The 24,316-nt window shown below is 41.4% G+C and overlaps 1 protein-coding gene across 1 annotated transcript in view; it reads left to right on the top strand.

The window, feature by feature from the left end:
• tnfrsf21 (tumor necrosis factor receptor superfamily, member 21) overlaps window positions 1–24,048 on the top strand; it is a 44,746-nt gene extending 20,698 nt beyond the window's left edge. Inside the window, exons 4-6 of the mRNA XM_028040450.1 lie at window positions 9,906–10,171; window positions 18,709–18,970; window positions 21,048–24,048. Coding sequence (XP_027896251.1) covers window positions 9,906–10,171; window positions 18,709–18,970; window positions 21,048–21,277 — 758 coding nt within the window. The 3' untranslated portion in view covers window positions 21,278–24,048. The remainder of the gene's footprint in view (window positions 1–9,905; window positions 10,172–18,708; window positions 18,971–21,047) is intronic.
• The last annotated feature ends 268 nt before the right edge of the window (window positions 24,049–24,316 follow it).

Genomic DNA, 24,316 nt, shown 5'->3' with positions numbered 1-24,316 from the left:
TGATGTGGAACCATGTGTTGATGTGTTTGAACTGCTGTTAGTTTCTAATCTAATCAATTGTACCCCTGAGCACATGTTGTACAGGGCAGCGGTTACACAAATGAGGACATGACCCTGTTGTACCACCCTTCTGTTGCTGTCCTCTCTCAACATCTACACTCAGGTTCACTTCCAGATCTCAGTTCTCAAATTTCACCTCAGCGTGAACTTTTTTTTCTGCTTCCGTCACCTTCATATCGGTCCTCTTAGTCTTTTCTTTTGTAAAGTCTTCCCAATTCTACAGATTCTCATTTCCTTTTTGGTCTCCTACTTATAGCCTCCCATTTTCTGTTGCCATTGCTCTATTTTTGTCTGTTTTTTCTGTTGCATACAATTCTTTCCTCAATTCCTTTTCCAGTTACACTCACTGTTTCTCTTCTAAAATGTAATTACATCTGTTACATTCTATCAGGAGGTGGGGAACATGCTTTCTCCACCTCCGAGGTCTCAGTTTCTCTCTTAGACAAAGACAGGGGACGCAAAACTAAGGGGACACCTCTCGGTTAATACACTCAGGTTTCCCCATTGAAAGTTGGCGTGTGTGTGTATGTGTTATTGAGATGAAGCTGAGCCACCCGCCTCTCTCACACTGTGCTCCCTCAGTGACAGCCCACAGAGAACTGGAATAATCTGGTTTCAGCTGAACCAGGGTTGTTGTTTGGTTGGCAAGGCACATTATTGGGTCAATCGGGTCTCTTACGGGACAACAAAGAGATATATGGAGAGAAAGCAATGAGGAGAGTACACCAAACAGTACAGTGGTGTGTGTCAGTGCGAGTGTTGTTAATGTATGTCAATGATAATATGTTTCCTTGCAAGTTTGTAAAAAAAAAAAAACAACCAAATACAGTGACAAGAGAACTTCAGTTGCCGGTCTTGTGTCTGCTGTGATGATTGTGTTTGATGGTTTAGAGTTGCTTCTACAGTTCATTGCTAAAATATGTGCACAAACCACGAATTTTGCTGTCTTCACTTTTTATGTGATGGACAAAATAGTGCATATCTTCAAAGCAAAGGAAAGTCACATACTCTTTAAAATTTGTTCAAATAAATTCAAAAACTCCCCATAATATGAACTCCAAGTTCTGTAAGGCATGTACCATTTTGCACAGAAACTGCTGCTCCTCCAGAGTTACCATTGTTGCCTTGGTTGCTTCTCTGATTAATGCTTTCCTTTCCTGCTTCCCTGAGCTTGCTAGTCCAGCCCAGAGCAGCAAAATACTTTTATTTTCTCTTGGATCTTTCTGTGCTGTGTTCCTTGGTCTTCATTATGCTGACGGTTCATTAGCTTTCTTCTCACACTGAGATTAAAGTCTACACATGCCGACTCCACTTCCTAACTAGGTAGTAGAATATTGGCTGCACTGACTTTATTTAGTTATCATGGCTTGTACACACTTAGCCAGGTCTTCATGAAAATGAATATCTCTGTGACATTGTTTAAAGAAATAACATCATCCACATGGGACCAGAAAAGTTTTCAGTTGCACAAATCCACCCCTGAGCATTGTTTTATACATGCCAAACCCATAGGGGGCAGCGCAGTGCAAAGCTAAAACCTACACCAGCCAATCGGAGTGCTTCAAAACAACCACGACTTCCTGTTGGGAATTAAATATGGCGCCAGGAGGCTCATTTGTGTCGACAGATAGGTTTAACTACTTTTAAATAGCATTGTAGATGGTAAAGTTATTAAAACACGTGAATTGGGAATCATGTCAAAGGAAGAAAGTGAATAAATACAGAATTTTCTCAAATGTAGATGTGGCTGGGTGTGGACACGGCAATAGAATAAGAACAGGTTGAATAATGTCTGAAACACTTTTGAGATTTTTATTTTAAAAAGCTATTTAAACTAATACTTATTTTCCCTTTCACTTCTCAATCAAGCAACAATCTATGATGGTCTACCTCTTCCAATAACGATAAAATATGCTGTGTAAAGTGGGAAAAAAAATTAATAAAAATATCAAAAAGTACTAAAACCCTTGCATAGAATCAATCTTGAAAATGTGACCCTATGAAATGTGTTTGTGTCACAATGAAAGCTGAGCATTAGCAATGCTTTGAAGGAATTGTTTTCCACTTCAACCTTTCTCTTTATTGCGCTCGTGTGTTTTCCCGATGTGTGTTCTCTCCTGATGAGTAATGCCGTGCCCATATGCATGCACTTATGTGGAGCTATATGTATACACATGCAACTCAAGCAGCTAGTTTACGCTGCTATTTACTCTCTGGAACATAAAACGAAACTGCTTCTTAATCCTTCCAAGGTGCGTGGCTGGCTCCCCTTGAAGGTTGTAATCCACCTTTACTAGAGCAGTTAAAGCAGTCGGGCAATAAAGGCAAAAAGAAGGGGAAATGTTCAGGCATGGATCACACACATGCACCGCTTGGCATTCGCTCAGAGCCAGCCAGGAAATGGTGAAAAATGCTACTCCTCCACAGTAAGGCCAGGCAGGGCTTTCCGGGACCCCGGGTCGGGTTTGTGTTGTTGTGGTGAGGGTGGAGCCGTCACACAAAAGGAATCACAAAAATGCCTCATAAAGGTTACATTCAAGACGTTTACAAGCCCTGAAACTTTTGAACATTTTCCCTCAACTAAACTGTACTATAATATGTTAATTTCCTCTGTAGACCTTCCCTATTGTAGCTGTATAGTAATAAAAAAGAACATTATTGTTGTCATTTGATTCTCTTCCGGAGTATCTTGAGGCTCCAGAGCAGCTAGACGAGTGTAGTCATCTAATGCAGAATGTGTTTGGTTGATTGTTGATTAAAAGTTTGTCGCATGAAGTTAGATTTTGAAATTATATTCCAAGTCACTTTTATAAACATTTTTGCTTGATTATCTCGTTATGTGCTTTACTGAAGAGATGGTGCTTACGGGTTTTTGATATGAACAAAAATAAACTTTTGCAACAAATTGATTATATTTGACACTTTATTTTGACCCCAAATCACAACTATCCTTGATCTCCAAACTTTTTTAGACATTGTGATGTACACTGAATAAATTATCTTCGGCAAATTTGATAAGCTACTGAGCTTGTAACAGCCCTGGCTATCTTGCTAACATGAATGAAAAAAAGTGATAAAAATAACAATTTGGGTGTGCTTATGGTTAAGCGGAAATTCTCAAAATGCAAAGCCAAATAAAGGCTGGTTTAAGTGGCCAATGGCAATTGCAGTGTAACTATAAATACTGATGATCATATACGTAGTGTATGCAGTTGTTGATCCAAAGCGCATTGACATTTGTGCCGCTCTATGTTGTCACGGGAACCATGTAGTTTTCTAGCAACCACTATGACTGCACATCATTCAGGCGTAGTACAATAGCCTCACCTGAGTGTTTTTCTGGAAAGTAGGATGTGTTCAACTGGTCTGTGCTGGTATAGCATTTTATCAAGTTCAGAGGACTCCAAAGCTCATTGACCCATTCATACACATTCCCACACCCATGGTGGTAAGCTACTATGTAGCCACAGCTGCCCTTGGACAGTCTGACAGAAAGGGGGCTCCCATACAATCAGCATCACTGGAAGTGAAGTGTCTTTCACCTGTTATTCCTTCTGATGCCAATTATAGTTTTGCCAGGACCCCAGAGTGTGTAAACATTGGTCCCAAATGAACTATTCCTTCTGGGTCATTGCTAGAGAACGTATTTCACATTGTCACGACTTTATTGAAAACACCAGTGGTGTTCAAGGTAGCAGATTAATCCTGAAAGCAAAACTCAGCACAAAGGTACCGTCATACCCTTACGATAAGATCAAGTGGGTGTGGTCTTGAGCTATGTTATTTACGGCAAACAGTTCCAAAGAAAGATACGGGGGAAAACGTGAAGAAAAACAACATTGTACCTGCCCACCATCCTTCCTCGTTAAACATCCACACGTTTAATAATGCCAAGTTCCACATCCAAAGCCAGCGGGGAGCCATGTGTTTGACTACGCGGCTGTGTGCAGTATCAGGGTGGGCCGGGGTAGCCTGGGACTGATTGCGAAGAGCAGAATTTGAGGGGGTTGTTGCCTGGTTGGAGTTTCGCAGCGCCTGCTGTGCTGCCACACAGCTGCACACACATTTCATCAATTTAGTTTTGTGTGTTCCTGAATTAACGGGAGAGGACTATGTCGTGAATGATTCAACTGAATGGCGTTTGTTAAGATGCTGACACACACACTGCCCTTCTTCAAGTCCTGCTACAGACTAGTACTGGGTACGGAGCTGAGGCATCGTTTTGGGTCTGTTTATGTCAATGTGGTGGTTGAAAAGTTAAAACGTGTTTAAAAAAAGACATCATTTCTGGGGAGAGGGTTTGTTAAACAAAAACAAACTGTTAGTTTACGGGGCCACTCTCACTCTGAAAGAGCCACATAAATGTGACCTTGTTAATAAATCTCACCAAACTCACAACACGGGGGATGGAACTTGAGAGCAAAACCTTGTATTAAACAGTTCTAATTGGAACTGATTTGAGGTAATAAGGTCAAAGTACAGTAACTGCTGCTGTACATCTTGAGAATTGGGTGTTAACTACTGTGAGAGACAACAAAATGTCCATTTTTGTTTCAACTAATCAAACAGTTATTTGCTCAAAACTATGTGGAAATAGTGATAGAAATAATTACTAAATATATAGATTGGTACATTAGCGATTTAGCTTGGCATGGTTAGCATGAAGTAGAGACTTTGACTGGGCATGTGAATTTTAACATGCCCAATCAAAGTCTCTACCTCATGCCAAGCTAAATTGCTAATGTTGTTGTTAAAATTTTGCAAACCAAAATAAAACAAACAAAAAAACTTGCCATGTTTCCACCTACTGGTTTAGACCAAATGTCATGCTACGCAAAGCGTAATTTTGTCAGATGTTAATATTATCTGTAGCTTTTGTAAACAGGAAGGAGGCTAGCAAGGTCTTAGCCTGGTCAGCACCTTCCATACGCAATTCTGCTCGATTTTAATCTTACTTTACATCTGGTGGAATTCCAACCGGGCCGATCAACGAACAGAAGGAGTTGTGAACGATGACGCTGTTGAAGAATTGTAGTCTGCCTGTAGTTTGAGCAATGCCAGTGGAGTAAATGAACAGCCACGATTCCTAATTTTGAATTCGTTCAGGTCGACTCTTCTCTCTTTGCGGTGGAGGACTGTTGTTTACAGCGTAGGCAATTTCCAGAAAGCTTCTTATTGTCAAACCGATGCACTACATACACCACGGGCAAACGTTAGCGAGTGGCTAAAATAAAACCAGGCTAGCATGGAATGTGTTGCTATCAGGCAAGTTGTACCTGTTCTTTCATGTGAACTAGTATTGGTGATGTTACTTGCTGTTTGGAGATGTAGAAAAAGACATTTTAATGCTCTCCGACAGCGGAAACAGCTGGTAGGTCATGTGAGGTAAATGTTGCTACATCAGAATGTATTTTCTCTTTTGGAAAAGCCAAAAGCCAACACATGCCAGCGTAAGAAGACTTTGTTGCAAAACTGAGAAAGTTTTTTCGAATTCTGTTGTTTCCATCAAGCTTTCCTAATGCGATACTTCAAAATGCTTCTAAAAAACATTGATAGAAACACAGCTAGTGAATCTTTCTCACACTGACGATTTTGCTGTCGCTGTTAGGCTTCTGTGTCCACTTCTCCCTCGACGACCTGTTCTTCTTCCAGACCTCCGAGCCCCATTAGATTTGATCTATCTTCTTCTATCACAATAATCTGAAACATCTTATCTGCATATTCCACTGTGAAAGAAAACAATGAATGCTACTACCACAAGCCAAAAAATGTGTACCGCCAAGTAGGATGAATAACATTTTTGCACATTTATGAGTCAAGCGTCGGTCTTGAGACTTATGTGTTATTCAGTGCAACAAATATGACGCGATCTGTCTCATTAAGCGCTTCTCATGCGAAAATCACATTTGCTTCGTCGATGCATTATTGGATCACTCAGGTTGTCCCATTTAGGCACCCATATGTCACTTTAAACGACAGACTCTCCATACAGCAAACACACAAACACGTTATCCAGCATAAGCCTCGATTAAACTCAGTTTTTCCACTTTCCAGACTTACACATCTGCACTCTGACACACTGAATCTTCACGTGACTTATATAGGTCATTTAAATGAGTCCAGCTTGCTGTAGCTAGTGAAGTATGCAGAGCAGGGGGGCATTTCTTTTTTGCCGCAGTGTGTCGAGGCCAGCGAGGCAGATATGACTTGACAGGCTCTCTGCCCAAAAGGCCGGCACGCGAGCTCCTCTGACCCGATGAAATATCAGCAGTATCATCTGGAGCAGAAGTAGTGGAGTGTGTGTTGCTGTGTGTGCTTCAGCTTGAAGCCATCTGGGACAGAGATACACTGCTTATTGAGGTCAAATAAAACAGATATGAATAATGTTGTTCAATTCTTGTAAATCGTTAGTTCTACCCATTTTTTTTCTTCCTTGGACCGGCTCAAGAATATAGTTTAGACAGTTTGGGTGCAGTGTGAAAGCGAATCGCAGCAGCCGAAATCAGTTCAGTTCTGAAGCGAGTCCAACGAATATCAGGTGTAAAAACACCCAGGAACAAATCACCTCTTGCCACCCACGGCCTTTTCTTGGAATATTTTTGTTTTGCCACATAAAACACCATGACAGCTTAAACCTGGGTTAAATCTTGATGCTAAGGTTAGATTTGAGCTGAAGAAAAACAGTCTTGGATGTATTTTTTGGTTGCCTCTCTAAACGTGCATACCTCACATGTACATAAAGACTTCCCTCTTGACTTTTGCGTTCATTCATTTCTCTGTTCGTACAGTTAGGACGTACATGTGATTCCTCATATATGTGTCACGCCCTGAGTCACTACTATGAGCTTACAGCAGTCTAATCTCTCCTCTCCAGTCTGAGCGCCTCATCCTGGATTTATGCACTTAGCATGTTTCCTGCCGCAGACGGTAATCAGGGATCAACTTGGCGCTCATCACAACTGGAGGAACGCTGTGCCGTGTTGAGCCTTTCTGGATGAAATGTGTTTTCACTGAATACACAGCATTTCTTCTTCCTCGTAGGCGAGCAGCCACATCCGAACGCCGCACCAGGAAGCACGCCGCTCCGTGGAGACGGGCTGCCTGGCAGCCACTGGCCAGCTCTGGGTTTGGTGGTTGCCAGAAACACAGTGTTTGTTTTCAGGGTGTGCAAATACGTGGGGTGTGTGTGTGTGTGTGTGTTCAGACAATTTCATTCTCCGGACAGATATTATCCTGCAGCTTTAAACGTATTTTCTTAACCTGAAAATATGACTTTGTTTAATAAGGTTAACAGAATCAATGTAAACTTGACTAATAACAAACCACCCAGATATCAAAGTTAAATAAAACAAAGGGAGCTTCAGATAAGCCAGAATTTGTGTTTCCAGCACCTGGATGACAGTTTTTGAGGTAGTTCCAACCAGAGGAGGTTTTCTGTCAGGATGGGTTTAGGAGTTTTGGACTCGGTCGGCTTTTATCTGACAGTTTCTAGATAGCAAAGTGGAAGAAGGAGACAAGGAGGACACACAGCTAATGGACTCTGCTGGGAGCTGAACCTTAGATATCGCCGCAGTGGAATGATAACCTCTGCGAACGGTGGGAAAATGCTTGTACGTGTCTAGTTTCTGCCACTTTCTGCATTTCTAGTTGGTTGAATAACAACAACGGAGCAAATATAACACTGTCCTTTCTGTCAAAATCACGCATTTCAAAACGAGGCATTCCTTACATTAGATAAAGACAATCGCTTGCTTGCTGCTCTACAAACTCATAAATCACACGTAGCACCCGAACGGTTTGTTTTCGTCCATCCACAAACGACCTTTGACCTAATGTGCTCGCTGTAGACTGAGCACAGTGAGCTCACGTTTCTGCCGTCGACGGGTCTCGGTTCCCGTAACGCCGCGTGTTGAGATCTCAAGGAAGAAAGAACACAGTCTTTTGAAAAGTGCATCGAATTGATAAACCTTGACTTGGTTCTGAGAATGCCAGGCTTTCATCCCGGTAACTATGTCTCAAAATGTTAAGAAGTCCAGCTGAACAGTTTTCTCAGTCTTTCTCTTCGTGACTGAAACAACAGTGTATCAAAATATTGATCCTCTTTTTTTTTCTTGTGAAAGCAAGAAAAAGTGGTTTGACAGCTTTCTGTTGAAGCCACGTCTTCTGCGGTGCAAAATGTAGCATTTTGCACTGGAGTGTGGATGACCTGTAGAAGAAACATCTCAGTTTTACCAACAATCTACTAGGATACCCTTGTCCTTGTTGCAATTGAAAATAAATAGCTGATGCGTGAAAACAAAAAGCTGAGTTAGAGTTGGCGATAAATGAGTTACTCAAAATGTCAAAGTGAATTGAATCTTTGTTGAGTCAGCGTTTCAAACTTGCAGATTGTGAGATTTATTGGAACTAAAGTGCCAAGACAAGTTTATTTGTATAACACGTTTCAGCAGCCAGGCAATTCAAAGTGTTCTTCACATGATAGCATGGTAGAGGCATAATAAAGAAAAGTAATGAAAAGTTGGAATACAGACTAAAATTAATGATGTCTGAGTTATTACTAATCAAAGGCAACGCTTGATTTAAAGGAACTTTTCAGCATTTATGTCGTTTTCTGGAAGTTTGCTCCAGATTAGAGGAGCATAAAAGCTTAAATGGTTGTTCTCCATGTTTAGTTCGGATTCTGATTCGATGATTTATGTACCCGCAGAAGTATTTTATAGTCTATTCTCTGAGCTCCAGGGAGCCGGTGGAAGGACTTTAGAACTGGGGAGATGTGCTGTTTTCCTAGTTTTAGTGAGAACTCAAGCAGCAGCGTTCTTAATCAACTTAATTTGTAGTTTACCTTTTTTATGCAGATCTGTGAAGACACTGCTGCACTGCAGTGTGACTAAAGATGAACACATTGGTGAATCTCTTTAGCTCTTGATGAGACATTAGTCCTTTAATCCTACAAAATGTTCTTCAGGTGACAGAAGGCTGACTTTGTGACTGTCTTTATGTGAGTCTGGAGGTTGAGGTCCGAGTTCATTACTATGCCCAGATTTCATTCTGATCACTAGTTTCCAGCTGTAATAACTGAAGTTGTGCATTGACTCTTGATTGCTCCCTTTTGCTCCAAAGACAGTAACTTCAGTTTTGTTTCTATTTAACTGGAGAAAGTTATGGCACATCCACACATTTATTTGTTCTAAGCATCTGTTCAGTGCTTCAAAGGGTTAATCGTCACCTGGTGACATTGAGATGCATAGCTGTGTATAATCTGCATGGATATGATAACCTATATTATGATATGCTATAATCTGAGTTAGAGTGAACTTGTATATATCAAATAAAAGGGACCCCAGGATGGTACCTTGCGGTACTCCGTATGTGATTTTTATCACATTTTATGAAAAGTTGTCAGACCCACCTTCAGATAACGTATAAGTCTGACTTGCATGGAGTTACATAACTCACTTTGACCCCGGCGTGGTTATTGTAAACTTGTCTAAACTTGTGAATTGTCTCCCAGCCCCAGGTGAGATTGAGTGATGTCACTTGGTTGGTTGTTCCAGGTTCCACAAAGCGGCCTCCGTCTCATTGAAGACATTACACAATTCTGTACCAGTTCACTTTCCTCCAAAATGGTAGAGTGCCAGTTTAGATGTTTTCAATGGGCTGCTGGTTCTGAAACTCCTGTCACAAATCCACTTTTTGTCCTGTTCTATCTTTGTAGGTCATTTACAGAAAGCAGCCATGTATTTCTTGCACATTTAAGATCCAGTAAATTGTCATTGTAGGAACTTTTACATCCATTAATGGGTCATTCTTTCAACACGTGTCTATCTGTATGTGTTTCTGCACAGGGGTGGACATCCTGAAGCTGGTGGCGGCCCAGGTGGGCAACCAGTGGGTGGACATCTATCAGTCCCTGGCCAATGCCACCGAACGTGAGGTGGCCGCCTTCTCAAACGGCTACTCCTCTGATCACGAGCGAGCGTACGCCGCGCTGCAGCACTGGACCATCCGAGACAGCGGGGCCAACCTGGCCAAGCTGATCAACGCCCTGCACCGGCTGCGTCGCATCGACGTGGTGGAGAAGATCCGCTGCGTCATGGAGGACAACCCGCAGGTACGTTTCTGTCCACGTTCCACCCAGCTCAAAACGCTCCAAACCAGTTTGTTCTGGATGTCAGAAGAAAAAAACCCAAAACAAACCAATATGTGTGACCTTTGCTCGCATCAGGTTTTTTCCATTAAGGGCTCTATCAACATCAGGCGCACATGTTCTGGTACACACTGTTCTCTGCATGTCTGTTTTACTGAAATCTAATCTGGGAGGCAAGATTTCTCCGATTTTTCCCTCTGAAGCCGGTCCCGGAGGCTCAGCTGCATTCCCCACATTAAAGTACCACTTCACTTTCAGAAGATGATTTGATGTTTCAGCGCTAATTGCAGCCTGTGTTGCAGCGTTCTCCAAAGTTTAGGGGGGATAAAAAGAGAGATAATACGAATTTGGTTCAGGATTCTGTGTGCACATGTGCCGGTAGGTCGCGACTTGTTGCATGCATGCTTTAGTAAAACTCGAGGAGTTTTGACCTTGCACTGCAATTCCTAATGGACATTTTGGATCATTCATCACCATTTACTTAGCGTCTCTCCTTTCCTTTCCTGTCCTCCTGCTCTTGTTTCAACAGTTTTTATTGAATCAGTGCTCTTGACCACACTCTCCAAGGTCAGGGCTGCACATTAAGCACACCAGCCAAATTCATGTGTTTTTTTTTATCTCTGCTTTATTATTATCAGATCACCTCAAGATAAAGAGTGATGCTGCAGAAGGTTCTGATTATTAAAACTGCATAGAACGGAACTGCCTGGCAAAATGGCGGTGAGGTTGTATGGTCTTCAACCAACATTGGGAAACTGTCAGTTTTACTTTTCTCACTATGAACTTAACCAAGCCTGGCAATAAGTAGAGAAGATCTAAACAAACTTCTCTACTTTGTTCACCATCAGATTTCACATCAAGCAGGAAGATAATAAGTTCCTATATACAGTATATATCCATGACCAAGATGGCTGTTATGGCTGGTAACCGATATTTACTGATATTGTATATTTTACATGCATTTCACCATGCTTTCGACACTTAGAAAAAAACAGCAACCCTACTAACTGATTCAGTTAAACTTCCCACAATTCTTTGCTGCATCACTATCATTCTCACACGGACCCAAACAGACAACACATGGCCAACCTCATCCACTCCCCGTCCAGAAACAAACAGTAACAAGATAGAAATAAATAGCTTTATTCATCAGACCGACACCCTTAAGTTAAAAAAAAAAGACTAATATCAGTTGATACTGATGTTATTGCCAATATATCAATCATCCCTACTGAAAACCTTTAGCTAACGTTTTTCAATGCACATGGATCTCTGTAGATGCTCTAAGCCTTAGAAGTATGGCCATTTATCGTACCGTTTATCATTTATTGTGATAAATTTCTTATCATGATTTGATTTTGATTTATTGTTGACATAATACATTGCAACTGATGTTTAAGGACCAGTAAAACTGTCCGTATTTTCTCCGCTGTTTTGTCAATAAAGACGTATCAATGAATAGCAATAAATCTGAAAATATGATTAAATGCAATTATTGTAAGCATTTAAGTGACAAAAATCACAATTTGGATAATTAATGGTTCTTATCGTCACTTTAAGTTTATATCGCCCATACCTAGTACTAGCTCATTTTGGTCACCTTTTTCTTGACTTCCTGCTCTTGATCATCTAACACAATCTTACCGAGTTATCACCCAAGTAGGTGATTAATGATTCCATATTTTCTATGAAGTGAATCTGTACAACAGAACCAAGCAGACTTCTGGAGAAGGACAGTTTTACCTCTAAGGTTCTTTGGTCAACTCTGGCCCTTCATCTCGACCCTTACAAAAGAAATGAATAATGTTTGTGTTCCTTTAAAGGAAATGACAGTAGCACAAGCCAAGCAGGATCATAGAATATAAATAATTCAACAAATCAGATTCCATCTATATTGAAGTCTTAGTACGTTTTGCACCTGTGAGGATCAGACAATTTTGCTTAGCTGACCATAACTGTGGCATACCAGTCCATGACGGATGCTAAAGTCATTTAGATTTGTTTCTTTGGCCTTTCCTCATTGTAACCTTTTTAATAAAAAATGTTTCTCCTGCTTATGGTATTCCTAGAAAAATGAAACGGTCGTAATTTATGGGCTGTTCCTGAGGTCATGACCGTTTGATGAACTGCACGTTAGTCCTTAATTCCCAATGAATCAGTTGTGCTTCATTTTTGGGAAGCCTGTCAATGCGTCTTCTTACACGATGGAGATATCTGAGGCCAGGTTTTGCTTTGTCATAGTGTCAGTGGTTTTTCCTGCTGCAGAAAAAAAAAAGAAGAATGGAGCGTCAGCCTCCTGGTTGACGTTTCTGTTTTTGTCCCCGCTTCACCGTGAGAGCTGAAGCCAGACAGAAGACGAATGTAATTGCCTCTCTTCCCTCATTTCTGTTTCTGCTCACAGAAAGCCTAGAGGCACTCTGAGAGAGAGGAGAAGCACCTCAACAGAACGTCCAGGCTGTGTGTTTGCAGCACTGCAGTGATGCTAAAATAGTTATGCGCAAGAATCTATGCTTTGATGGAAAGCCTAAAGGCTTCTTCTCTTTTTTTTTTAAACCTCATCCATCAACAGAAACATTGATGGACTGATGTCACAAAAATAGTTACACAGTTAGATGAAATGTTATCTTGAGGTGAGACTTTGGTGTTTTAACCTGTAGTATGTTTGTGGTTAGCATTCATTAGTTAGCATACAGTCCATTATTATGCTACATCACCAACAAAATATCCCAGTCATGGGTTTAAATGCTCGTCTCCTTGTAAGGAAGCATTTGTTTTTTGTGGCTCTTGCACATAGTTTAAGTGATGAAAGAAAAAAATGGGTTTTCACATACTAGTCCCCCGTTTTATGAGATCAAGAGTTTACTAGTAAAGTGAGGCAAAGCCTTTGTGGATTATGTGTCTGAAAGAGATTCCGTTGCGCCTTTCGACTTCTACAGTGAATGACTGATTAAAGAAAAGCTCCTGTGAGAGTGCAGTGAATTAAAGCATCATGTTGAAGACCACAGCAAAGTTCACACAGAGCTGCAAAACAGAATGGAACGACCTCTTCTTTCATCACGGCCTCCTTTATACAGGAGCTCGATTTAAAATTTGCCCTGATACTCAAAATCAGAAAGAAAATAAACATTTTTGCTGGAGTTCGTAGGTTAGATTATTGGGTCCAATTCAGTATATTACGCAAGTTACTGTCATTCTACAAATGGGATGTGGTGGAACATCGAGTCCTGGCATGCGTTAGAAGTATGCGAAGTTGACGTAGTCCTGTGTAGTGTTCGTGTATTCTGGCAATCAGCGTGAGATTGACAGTGTTCTGCTGCATCATGACCAGGTGCCTTACCTTTCTGTGATTTTTACAATCTGACACGATGAAGGATCGACGGAGCATCTGGGATTAAAATGTCATAGTGTAATGAGTTACCTCAAGAGGTTGATTTGCAGTTTCATTGTCTCTGAGCCATGGTTCTGCAATCAGACACTTCCAAAACCATGGCACCATCTTCAGTAGGGTTAAAAGAAAAATCACGTGTGTTCAGTACCATGTGGAAACTCTAAAATACCTCCCATTGCTCCTTTGAGCAATCTTTCACAGTCCACCACTAATGAGCAAAAACACTACAATCCTATTTTGCCTTTTAACTATGAAAAGACACAATCAAGGGCAATTTGTGACATAGCTTGTGGCTTAGTGTTTATGGCTTAGTTCCCATTATCAGCCTTTCAGTCCTTTCTCCAACAAGCCCCAGAGCAAAAGACCACATGCTTTTTTTTTCTGAAGAAAAAGACAACAATTTCGAAGAAGTCCCTCTTCAGCCTTTTTCAATGTAATTGGGGGTCCGTTGCCATCACATGTCTGTGATTGTGTTTGTCCCGCTGGGGTGTGTAAGTGAGCATCCAAACCCAAGCTGAAGGGGGAAATTCTTCATGAAATCACAGTTAAAATTTTAGATTAAAGATCGTTAAACCAACTCTACAGGAAAAATGTTGAAGAGGGCAATCTGTCAAAGAACAAGATCAACAGTACAGCAAATATGCAAAGGTTGGAGTGAGTACATGAGACATGAGATATGGTCTGCTATTAAAGAGCAAGCGAAACAAACCCACCAAAACATTCAAACACAGATCAGGTTTCTGTTCCAAACCAGAAACACAACTAAACCAAGACTAGCTTAAGATTTACTGAGATCTTATAGAAAGATTTAAAAAATGTGTGGATTTTAACAGATCATTGATGCACTGATTAGGAATAATTAGGACTAATGTCTTAGTCCGAATATTGTAGATTAGTAGTGTTTTCACATTACCATAGTCTGGTAGACATGGTTCCATTGGGGAGCAAAATGGCAACATTTGTCCCATTTTCAGCTGTTGTAGTTCACATTCAGCCTGCACTGTGTGACATGACCCAAACCCTTTGAAAAACCTGTTCACCTCCTCACCTGTGGTGGCGCTGCATCAAGAACCACTGAAAGAAACCGGACTAAAACCTTCTAAAAAAGAACATACTGAGAGCCACTTTCTTCTTCCCAAAATGCAAACATAAATGGAGTGTCATCAGATTTTAGCAGTTGATTTCTCTCTTGTCTAGAAGACAAAAGACCACTAGCCATTTCTCCCACTGATGCTAGACACACGGGGTTGTTTTACCCAGAATGCCCTGCAATGCAGTCTGCTTTGGGGAGGTCTCTAGTCCGCTTGGTGTTCACATATGGCCGTCAACCAAACCAAGACCGAGGCTTGTAGGTGGACCAGGGTTTTGTTTTTGGTCTGCGTCAGAGTTCAATTACGCATTCACACCTCCCCAAATGAACCGGACCTTCTAAGGAAACAAACTAGAGTTTGATTAAAATGAACTAAAGAAGGCTGTAGTGAATTCAAACTAAACGTTGAGAAGCTGAACATACAGAGAGAAGAACACAGAGGGAGCCCAGTTCCACTTGAGTCTGCATCTTGGCAAGCAAAATATTTTTTTGGAGTGACAAGTTAATCTTTTGATCTGATAAAGTGAATCTCTCCCCGCTACTTCATTCTGCTGCAGTCTGCCACTTCTGCCAAGTGAGCCTGGCTGGTGCAGTCCCTCAGAATGTGTATGTCTAAACAAGCTGTGTGTTGGGGAGTTGTGTGTGTCTTGTCCCCAGCAGGCCCTCGCGTTGCGCTGAAAGCAACGGTCAGCAGCCCAGTCTGGTGGTTTTCTCGCCCACACGCACAGGAAGACACAGACCTCAGAGCTTTCTGGAGCCGCCGTTCCTCTGTCCCTCTCCGTGACCCCTTCTCTACTTCGTCGTCCTCTGCAGTTCAATATGTACTACGTGTGAATTGCAAGGAAGCAGGACTCCCATTGGCTTACAAGAGGCTCTCAGATGGAATACATAGATATTTGCGAAAGACTCTGCCTGGGTGGCCCGTCATGCTTCACTGGGGACAAAGCTTCTGTTGTTTGGCACTGTGGTCTGACGTTATGTGTAAACTGCAATCTGCTACTTCGTCTAGCTGATTAAAGCAGATTAACTCAGTCATGAAAAGCATTTTGTTGGAAAACGAAGCACCAAAATGCATACTGAGAGCAAAATGTGGTTAAACACCAAAGTATGATTTATATGTTCCAACCTTCAAAGTAAGCCCTTTCTTCTTTGATAACAGCTCTGCACAAAGTCATCAGTGCTTGAAGCAGCTTTATGACTTCGTCAGCTCGAGAACTTGTGGGTTCCTTTGTGGGAACGCCGTGTACTCTGACTGGTTTTCCTTTAGTGGTAGAACTCATCTTTTCTATGGTTAGACCAGATAATTGCAGCGGTGGGCAGATCTAATGCAGTCCATTTTTCCTCTTCCTTCTGGCTCAACAACCTCCTTCGAACCTATATGTGAATTCTGGCTCTTCATTTATTTCAAAAACACTGAATTGTGTTTCTGGAAATAGGTAGTTTTGTCTATTTAGTTGGTTCTGTTAAGTTTGTACGTTGTCTCCATCCAGTTGCAATGCAAATTTTAAGCGAAGCAGGCATATTTCCATCTATTGGTTTTGAGTGAATCATCCAGGCATGATTTTGTCAGATGTTGACACATGGTTGTAACGAAGAAGATGTAGAGATTGCAATACAACATGGACCAATGATTTTTGTAAAAATGGTGAGTTTCTTGGATTCTTGGACTCAGGAACTGTCCACGTCTTCCGTTCCCTGCCACCTGAAAATTGAGCTGTTAGCATGTGGCCATCGTACAGCAACAGTCTTCAGTCAGAGGCCTCTTCGGGTTAGGAGCAAGAGTTCCTGGCCAAAGCATCACCATCTATAACGACGATGATTGAAGATACTTGGTACGAGTTACGACAACACTTGCATTTTCTTCATGATAAATATAGTGTCTTTGAATTGAATTGAATCGAAATATCAAAGAACTTTGGAATTCACTGATTTTTAGATGTTTTTTCTGATGCGTGCTTCATTTTAGAGCCAATCTGTCCTTTTTAACCCTTAAAAACGTGCTTGTGGCTAAAAGGCAAGAGGTGGGGTAAACCCTGGACAGACTGTCAGCTCATCACAGGACAACACAGGATCACACATTACAAACCACTATGGATGCTCACTAGCACATGAGGATCATACAGAATGATTAGTTAAAGAAACATGGTGCTTTTGGTCTGTGGGCAGAAGTTGGAGTACCCTGAGAAATCTATAACACACATTTCTTCACATGAACATGACACCGTTTTGGGTTTTTTATACACTTGTTTGTAAACCTTATTCCTCACCAGAGCCAGTTAGTCTATAACATGTGAATCAGTTGGACTGACCTACTTCACTCAAAGCAACCATGGTGTCATTCAGCACAACTCAAACAAATAAGCAGTAGACCAAACTGTGAAACAGAAACCAAAAATATTTGCTAAGCAGCAGCTACAAGAGAGACAGATCTGTGTCACAGAGGTATTAGCTTAGCAAATGCTAGCATGATTTCCTGTCCCCTGGAGATGCTGTTTATGGTTCCCTGTGGGTCCCTTTGTTTTCCTACAGCTGCTGTCAGAAAAACATTACTTCCAATTGTATTCATTCAGGGTATCGCTGTCCGGACTCTGCACATAGATGTAAATATGCCTTAGCTAGCTAAACAAAGCATGTGTGTTCTGTCAGAATACAGCAAACCAGATGTTAGGGAACAAAGGAGGAAAGCTGCTATTATTTTTCTGTTTCATGTTGTGAGCAAACATTTCTAACAGATTGGATTCAACAACTGAAAAAAAAAACCCGAGTTTTGTCCTGGGTCCTATCCATTATCTTGGGGATGAAATGACCTCTGCTGGTATATCCTTTCAGCCCAAGTGGGGCTTCGCAGTGAAAAACAAGAAGCTCTGTCATGAGCTCATCCCCAAACCAGTCGCTACTGGTTCAAACCACAGGTTCATTACCACACCAAAGACGGAGACACGAGGGAGCGAGGGAAGTGGGGGGGGAGAGATAGGGGAAAGAGAGGGAGAACAGGGAGGATGGGAAGACAGGAAAAACCAAACAAAGAGACAAAAGCGCGAGAGTAGGAAGAATAGAAGAACAAGGAGGAATTACAGATAAAGAACCATGTAGCATAAAGAACGATAAAATTGCTCAAATTTAGTTGGGGGGGATATTAATGTTGTTACATATTTAACATGTGGTTTCTTAGGCAATCTCAAAACACAAACCTTTATTACCTGACTGATAACATCTGCCAGCAGGAAGTTGTTTTAAGTGCTCTTCTTTTAATCCAAAGTCATATCTCCATCATCAACTGTCTCAAGCAAGAATCAGAACCTAAACACATGGAAATAGGAAGTGTGCAAAAATACCTTAAATTGAATCATGTGAAGATTTTACCATATTAAAAAAAAGAAAAGTTATGTTTATTCACAGAAATACACACGCAAAACTGCTATACATCCCATTTTAAACTACTATCCCTAAGCATCTCGCAGCTTCAAGTATCTATACCACTAACGCCTGTTGCTTCATATTGTACACAGCCATCTACTGCCACCTGGTGGTCAGAGTTTGGGCTAGTTTTGAATCATGCTAGCTACCTAAAACGTGTATACTGAAATGAATAAATTAACTTAATTTATAATCTACTTGGTAGCAAAACATAAGATATATGTTACTGTTTATAAATGAAGAGATGGGGTATATTAGGAATGAACTAGATAGAACATAAGAATGAGAAGGGGGTTTAAATCTGTGCAAAAAAAGACTCCCTGCCTCCTAATGGCTGATGGAGTTTACTCCATCTCTCTTCACCTCGAAATTGTAGGTAGAATAAAAAAGGAGAGAAAAAAGGGGTACGGTAGATTGATGATGCAAAGTTACAAGGAGCCAAAGGCTCTTTGGAATCATTTCTTTACATTTGAAATGAATGGTTTCAACCCTATTTAAAACATGACCTGAAATTAATGTCTCTTTATATTATCATTAGTACTATTATTTAAACCCATTGAGGTTTGGTTGGTAGTTAAAATTCTCCTGTTGCCCCTCTCCATGCAGTTGGACATCAACCAGCTGACGACCACAGTGAATGTAAGCCAAAGTCTCAGCCCAATCCACAAGCTGCTGGAGTCGCCCAGCAGCAGCGGCAGCAGCAGCAGCAGCAGCAGCATGTACCGAGCCGGCGGCGTCGGGCCCATCCAGTCGCCCATGGACCGAACCAAAGGTTTCTTCGCCGACGAGTCAGAACCGCTCCTTCGCTGCGACTCCACGTCCAGCAAAGACTCCGCCCTCAGCAGGAACGGCTCCTTCATTACCAAAGGTGAGAGGTGAAGTTCGGCCAGAACACGGTGAACTTTGAACCGTTTCTCCACTTGTTGTGTGTGTCGCGTATGCCTCCAACCAAAGGCGGAGATCCCAACAAGACGAAGTGTTTGCTTACTCTACTTGCTCAAATAGTTTGAAAATGTCTGCACGAACTTTCTTATTGACATAATAATTGGTATTTATTTGAAAACGATTAAAATTATTTTTTTTTAAATCTCAGCTCTGTAAATAAGTAAAAATCTGTCGATGTTCAAAGACTCCTTAACATCTCCAGGAGGATTTGTAACTCTTATGTAATCGATGGAAGTAGACGAAGAATAACGAGGAAGAAAGTGTCACTCTATGAGTCTGAATGTGACTCATGTGTTTTAGTTGTTACCTACTGCTTGTATCCAGATAGTAGAACAGATCTTCTGTGTTCTCTGTGGAGTCACTCCTGTGAGTCAGTCTGACACAGAAACTGTGTCACCGGGTAACTTTGTTGTAAACGCCGCAAGCATCGGTGAGTAGGTTACGCACTGCTCTGAACGTGTGTCACCTACTCAGGTAATGTAATACACTGTACAATTCAAATTTTAGACACAATGTAAAGTTACAGAGGTGGACAGGTGTCATGGTAGGCAGCACAGATTCTTCATTACAGTGGAGCCTTTGGGGTTCAGCTGTTTCAGATTCTTTAAGTCCTTAACAAATGATTCAGACTCTCATTCATGTTGGCTCATTGTTATTGTAATGTTACGGCTGTTAAAGGAAATGTGGGAAAACATGACTCCCAGTTATAAGTAGATGTTTGAATGCCCCCATGTGGTCTGTTCTTGCTATTGCAATCTGTATATTCATGAGGAACCTAATCGGATTGTGAATGTTGTCAGCACTATTTTAAATTTGTTTCCACAATCGATGAGAAAATGTGGAAGTTTTTTATTAGAATAAATAATACCAATTATTATAAGAGCTAAAGTACAAGAACAGAAAGTTGCTTTACTGACACTGGTGTGAAAGATAATTACATCGATGTTGTCCAAAATTACACTTCTACTTTTAAGCGAAACTGAACAAAACCATCTCAACATTTTGATTAAAGTTCAAATTGAACCGGTTGTTGTTTATTTATGACATTTGATTTCTATGTCTTTCTGCTTGAAGGAGTTGGTCAAAATTCCAGCAAACTATTGGGAGAACCCAAAATGTTTCCTCACAGTTAAAGTTTGCAGTGTGTAAGTTTCATTGAAAACAAAAAAGAAGAAAGAAAATGTTTGTTTTTTACATATTTGTTAAAACTGTCACAGTATCTCAACAATATAACATGAGACAAATAACCTGCGAAAATCATTGAAGTGCTCTGTCTGGCACAGACCAGGGATGGGAAATAATCTATTTTTTCCATCGATATTTACAAAAGTTACATACTGCAACTGTAGCTCTATAGAAAATGGAGAGCAAGAGAATGACAACGAATAGTGTGCAGCTGCCTTGCTTTATTTAGTTGCACATTTATAGCCATGATTACATGATTAATTTTGTAATTGTTGTCAGTCCACATCAATGAAGAATTTTAAGTACAAAAACAAAACAAAACAAAAAAAAAACCATACATGGTCTCTCCACTGGAGGGCAGCAAAACCTAAGTTTAAACCTTGGGGACGGTTCATCTTAATTTGCTAACAAAAAACACACACAAAGTTTTAACAGGATTTTTGTAAGATTCAACAACTCAGCTTTATTTCTTATAAAGAACATTATGAATGTAATGTAAGACTTATACCTCTAAAGAAAGGTACTTCAACTTCGTCCAGCCAGCTGGTGATAAATTAGCACTCAGCTTGTTAGCTAGCAAGACAATGTTAGAAGTGACTCACATAAAGCAATGAAGATTTAAGACTTTTTAAGGTTGTCCTTCATGTTATTCCAGCTAATAGTCATTATTGAATGAACATGCCGCTGGAAATAGAAATGTTTCAGTACCTAATACAGAAAGAAAGGTTTGGGTGGTTCTCAGGTGAAGTATAAATGCAAAAACTGCAGCATTCAATGCAAGAATAATCTAATCTTTTTCTCGTGTCCCTCTGCAGAGAAAAAAGACACGGTTCTCCGGCAGGTTCGCCTGGACCCGTGCGACCTTCAGCCCGTCTTCGACGACATGCTGCACATCCTGAACCCCGAGGAGCTGCACGTCCTCGAGGAGATCCCCACCGCCGAGGACAAGCTGGACCGGCTGTTTGAGATCGCCGGAGTGAAGAGCCAGGAGGCCAGCCAGACGCTGCTGGACTCCGTTTACAGCCACCTGCCTGACCTGTTATAGTGGCCGGGTGGAGGAAGAGGGAATAACTAATAAAAATAAAAAAAGCACACAGATGTTCAAAGGCAAAGGGATGGGGTATAGTTGAGATTTAGCTCGAGTTGATTTTTTCAAACTGGTGGAGTTGGACTCATGAGGCCACTAGTGTAAAACGGCTTCAGCAGGTTATTTACCTTTGGTCTGCTCCTTCTGATGAGTCTGGTCAATCCTGACCACTCCTTCATTCCTTCTGTATAAAACCCCCCCTCTGCTGTGTCACATGACCACCGGTGAAGCTAACCGTGAGGCTCAAAGGCCTTCTGGGTTTTAAAGAGTTGAGTCCAAACGGCGTGAATTATGTACAGACTCCACTCAACTAGCACTTTATTTATCTGAAACGGCCAACGCCTTCTTGTTTAAAGGACAATACCGGTGTTTTTTCTTGTTTGTGCCAATCATTTAGGCTCTTCTTGCCTTTACTAATATTTCAGTGTAAAAGTCATATTTATTATTAACACAACAGGCAATGGTACATAAGCTATAACTCTAAACAACACTGGTATTATTCTTTGATTTAAGGTTCTTGTGGATCAAACGGATTGGGCTGATTTCTGAGTCATGTGCCTAAACGTGTTCCCTTCCACAGCCCCTGGTTTTATTTCCCTCATGCTGCCTGATCCTGAGGGTGGGGGATGGGTGTTTTTTGGTAGCTTGTGACCACCAGCAGGCAGTAGCATCATTTCAACAGTCTGACACCAAATTCATCAATTAAAATGAGTGAAGACTGAAGGAATGCAGTGCCTCATACAGCACCTCGAGCTTTTCTGCATTCGGTCATGTTACAACCACAAACCCTATGTTCTTTCTATGGGACTTTATATTAAAGGCCAAACTCAAAGTAGGGTATTGCTGTGAGGTGAATGGAAAAGATACAAATCAAAAATTGAAAAGCGTGGTGTGCTGTTCTGTTGAATTTTCTGACCCAGCCATGTGTGGGCATCTCTTAAGATCCCGTCTTAAGAGATGGGATCATTTGGACCACACGTGTGCTTTACAAGGTTTTCTTTGTGTGGTTTCTGGAATTGACGGTCTGACGGCACAACACCCCACCTCCCTACGCTTCGCTGCTGTCTGACCGTCGTATTTGCTACGTTCCTCCTCGGCGTCACACTAAGACCGTCAGAGGGTTAAAGCTAGTCAGTTGCTTAAAGTTGCTTCAAGAGTGTCTTCACACTTGCATCCAAAACGCTGTGACCCTGTAAATCTGAGGTCTTCATCAAAAATACCCGTAATACCAAAACTAATGATGAGAAAAGATACACTGTACTCTAGTTCAGTTGTCTAGAAAGTCCGGCTCATTTGGGGAGGCGTGAATGTGTAGGCAAAGTGATGAGGACCAAAAAATAAACTCTGGTCCACATAAAATCTTGGGCCTGTGTTCGGTTAAAGTAAACTCTGGTGTGGTTTGAATGCACATGTGAACACCAAGCGGACCAGAGGTCGCTCCAAAAGCAGGAACTTTGGTTCCCAATCAAACTCGGTCTACTGGACTATCAGGTGTGAAAACACCGTTAAAAAGTTGTTGCACACTGCCCGCCCCCCGAAGGACAAATGTTTGAGGATGTTGAAAGACATGAATAGCCTAGTCAAAGTCCAGACCTTCGTCCAGTTGAACATCTCTAGCGCCACTTCAAATTAGATTTTTAGACACACTCTCCTTCCAACAGGCAGAACCTTTTTGGTTTTTAGATGTGAAACATAAAGTAACCCCAAAAGCAATGAAAGGCCATAAAGTCCCAGTAAAATGCATCGCAGGTTCTGGTTGTAAGGTGACAAAACGCTAAAAAGCTCAGAGGATATCAATACTTAGACATTATTTTAGTTCACCTGCCAGTGGGAGAAATGCCTTTGTTTCCCCCCGTTTTGTTTTAAACTACACTGGGAGAGAAAATTTCTTAACTGCCCGTTTGGTGAACCCTGACCCCACATGTGAGCCCAGTGTAGCGCTGAGAAAGCATTCCTGATACATTTCACAGCTTCCTGGCGCCATCAAGGGAAATAACTCAGTCCAATTTTCTAGATGTTTTATGTTATTGATATTCAAATGTAATACTCATGCACTAATGGTAATTTCTGTACGTGCTTTTTTTTGTTTTGTTTTGTTTTCCATACACACTTTGATTTACTATTATTAGTTATTGTAGCATGTGGGTTTCTCTGTCCTGGGCATTCGTATGTTTTTGAACCCTTCCTTCCCTGGCTGGGTTGTAACACATGCATACTCTGCACTTAACTTGAAGTCTGTTACTTGAGCTCACCAATGAACATAGTGGAGTCTACCGATTTCTTTCACCTTAAACAGTTTGCAAAAGCATCTTGTACCTCATAAACCCCTCTGTCTTCAACGCATCACGGAACCAGAGCATCCGGGTTCTGCCCGAACCTCTGTGGTGTGGACTCTCTCGCCTCTTGGACTGGCAGTAGAGAACTCGGACATGATGGAAGGAGAACAGCTGCTTCAGGTGCTGCAGCTCGGATGGATGTGACTGACGGCGCCGCTGCTGCGGACTGCAGACTGGATGACGGCGGTGAGGAAGTGTGAAGTGGCTCTCCGCTGCGCTGCGGGGGCCACAGCGGTGGGACGGACTTTTGGGGGGGTTTTTTTGAAACAATGACGGGTAGAAGCGGAGTGGACACGTCTGAGGAGATGATTTCATCAAATTCACAACTCAAATGTAACCAGTATGTTTACTCTTCAGATTAACTAAATAAAGCAGTTTTTGGGGGTTTTTTCAGATTCTTGTGCAGAGTTTTGTCATTTTGTCATTTAGGTTCTTGGGAGTGTGGTATATTTCTGTTTGTCTTTTAACGTGTGTTGGGGGTTATTTAAACTAACTCATCTGAAAGGAATTTAACACAAATATGAACAATAGTACAGAATAACCGACCTCAATCATTGCAGCATTCGGTCGGCTACTATGTGAGAATTTCATTCTGCCAACTGGGAGTCTGACTGCAGTGCAGCGGCTCAGAACCAAGTTACAGAAAAGAGAAATGGTTTAA

Source organism: Xiphophorus couchianus, chromosome 15 (assembly GCF_001444195.1).
Source record: "Xiphophorus couchianus chromosome 15, X_couchianus-1.0, whole genome shotgun sequence".
NCBI lineage: Eukaryota > Metazoa > Chordata > Actinopteri > Cyprinodontiformes > Poeciliidae > Xiphophorus > Xiphophorus couchianus.
The sequence above is the reverse complement of the archived record's forward strand: the minus strand, read 5'-3'. Positions and strand labels throughout refer to the sequence as shown.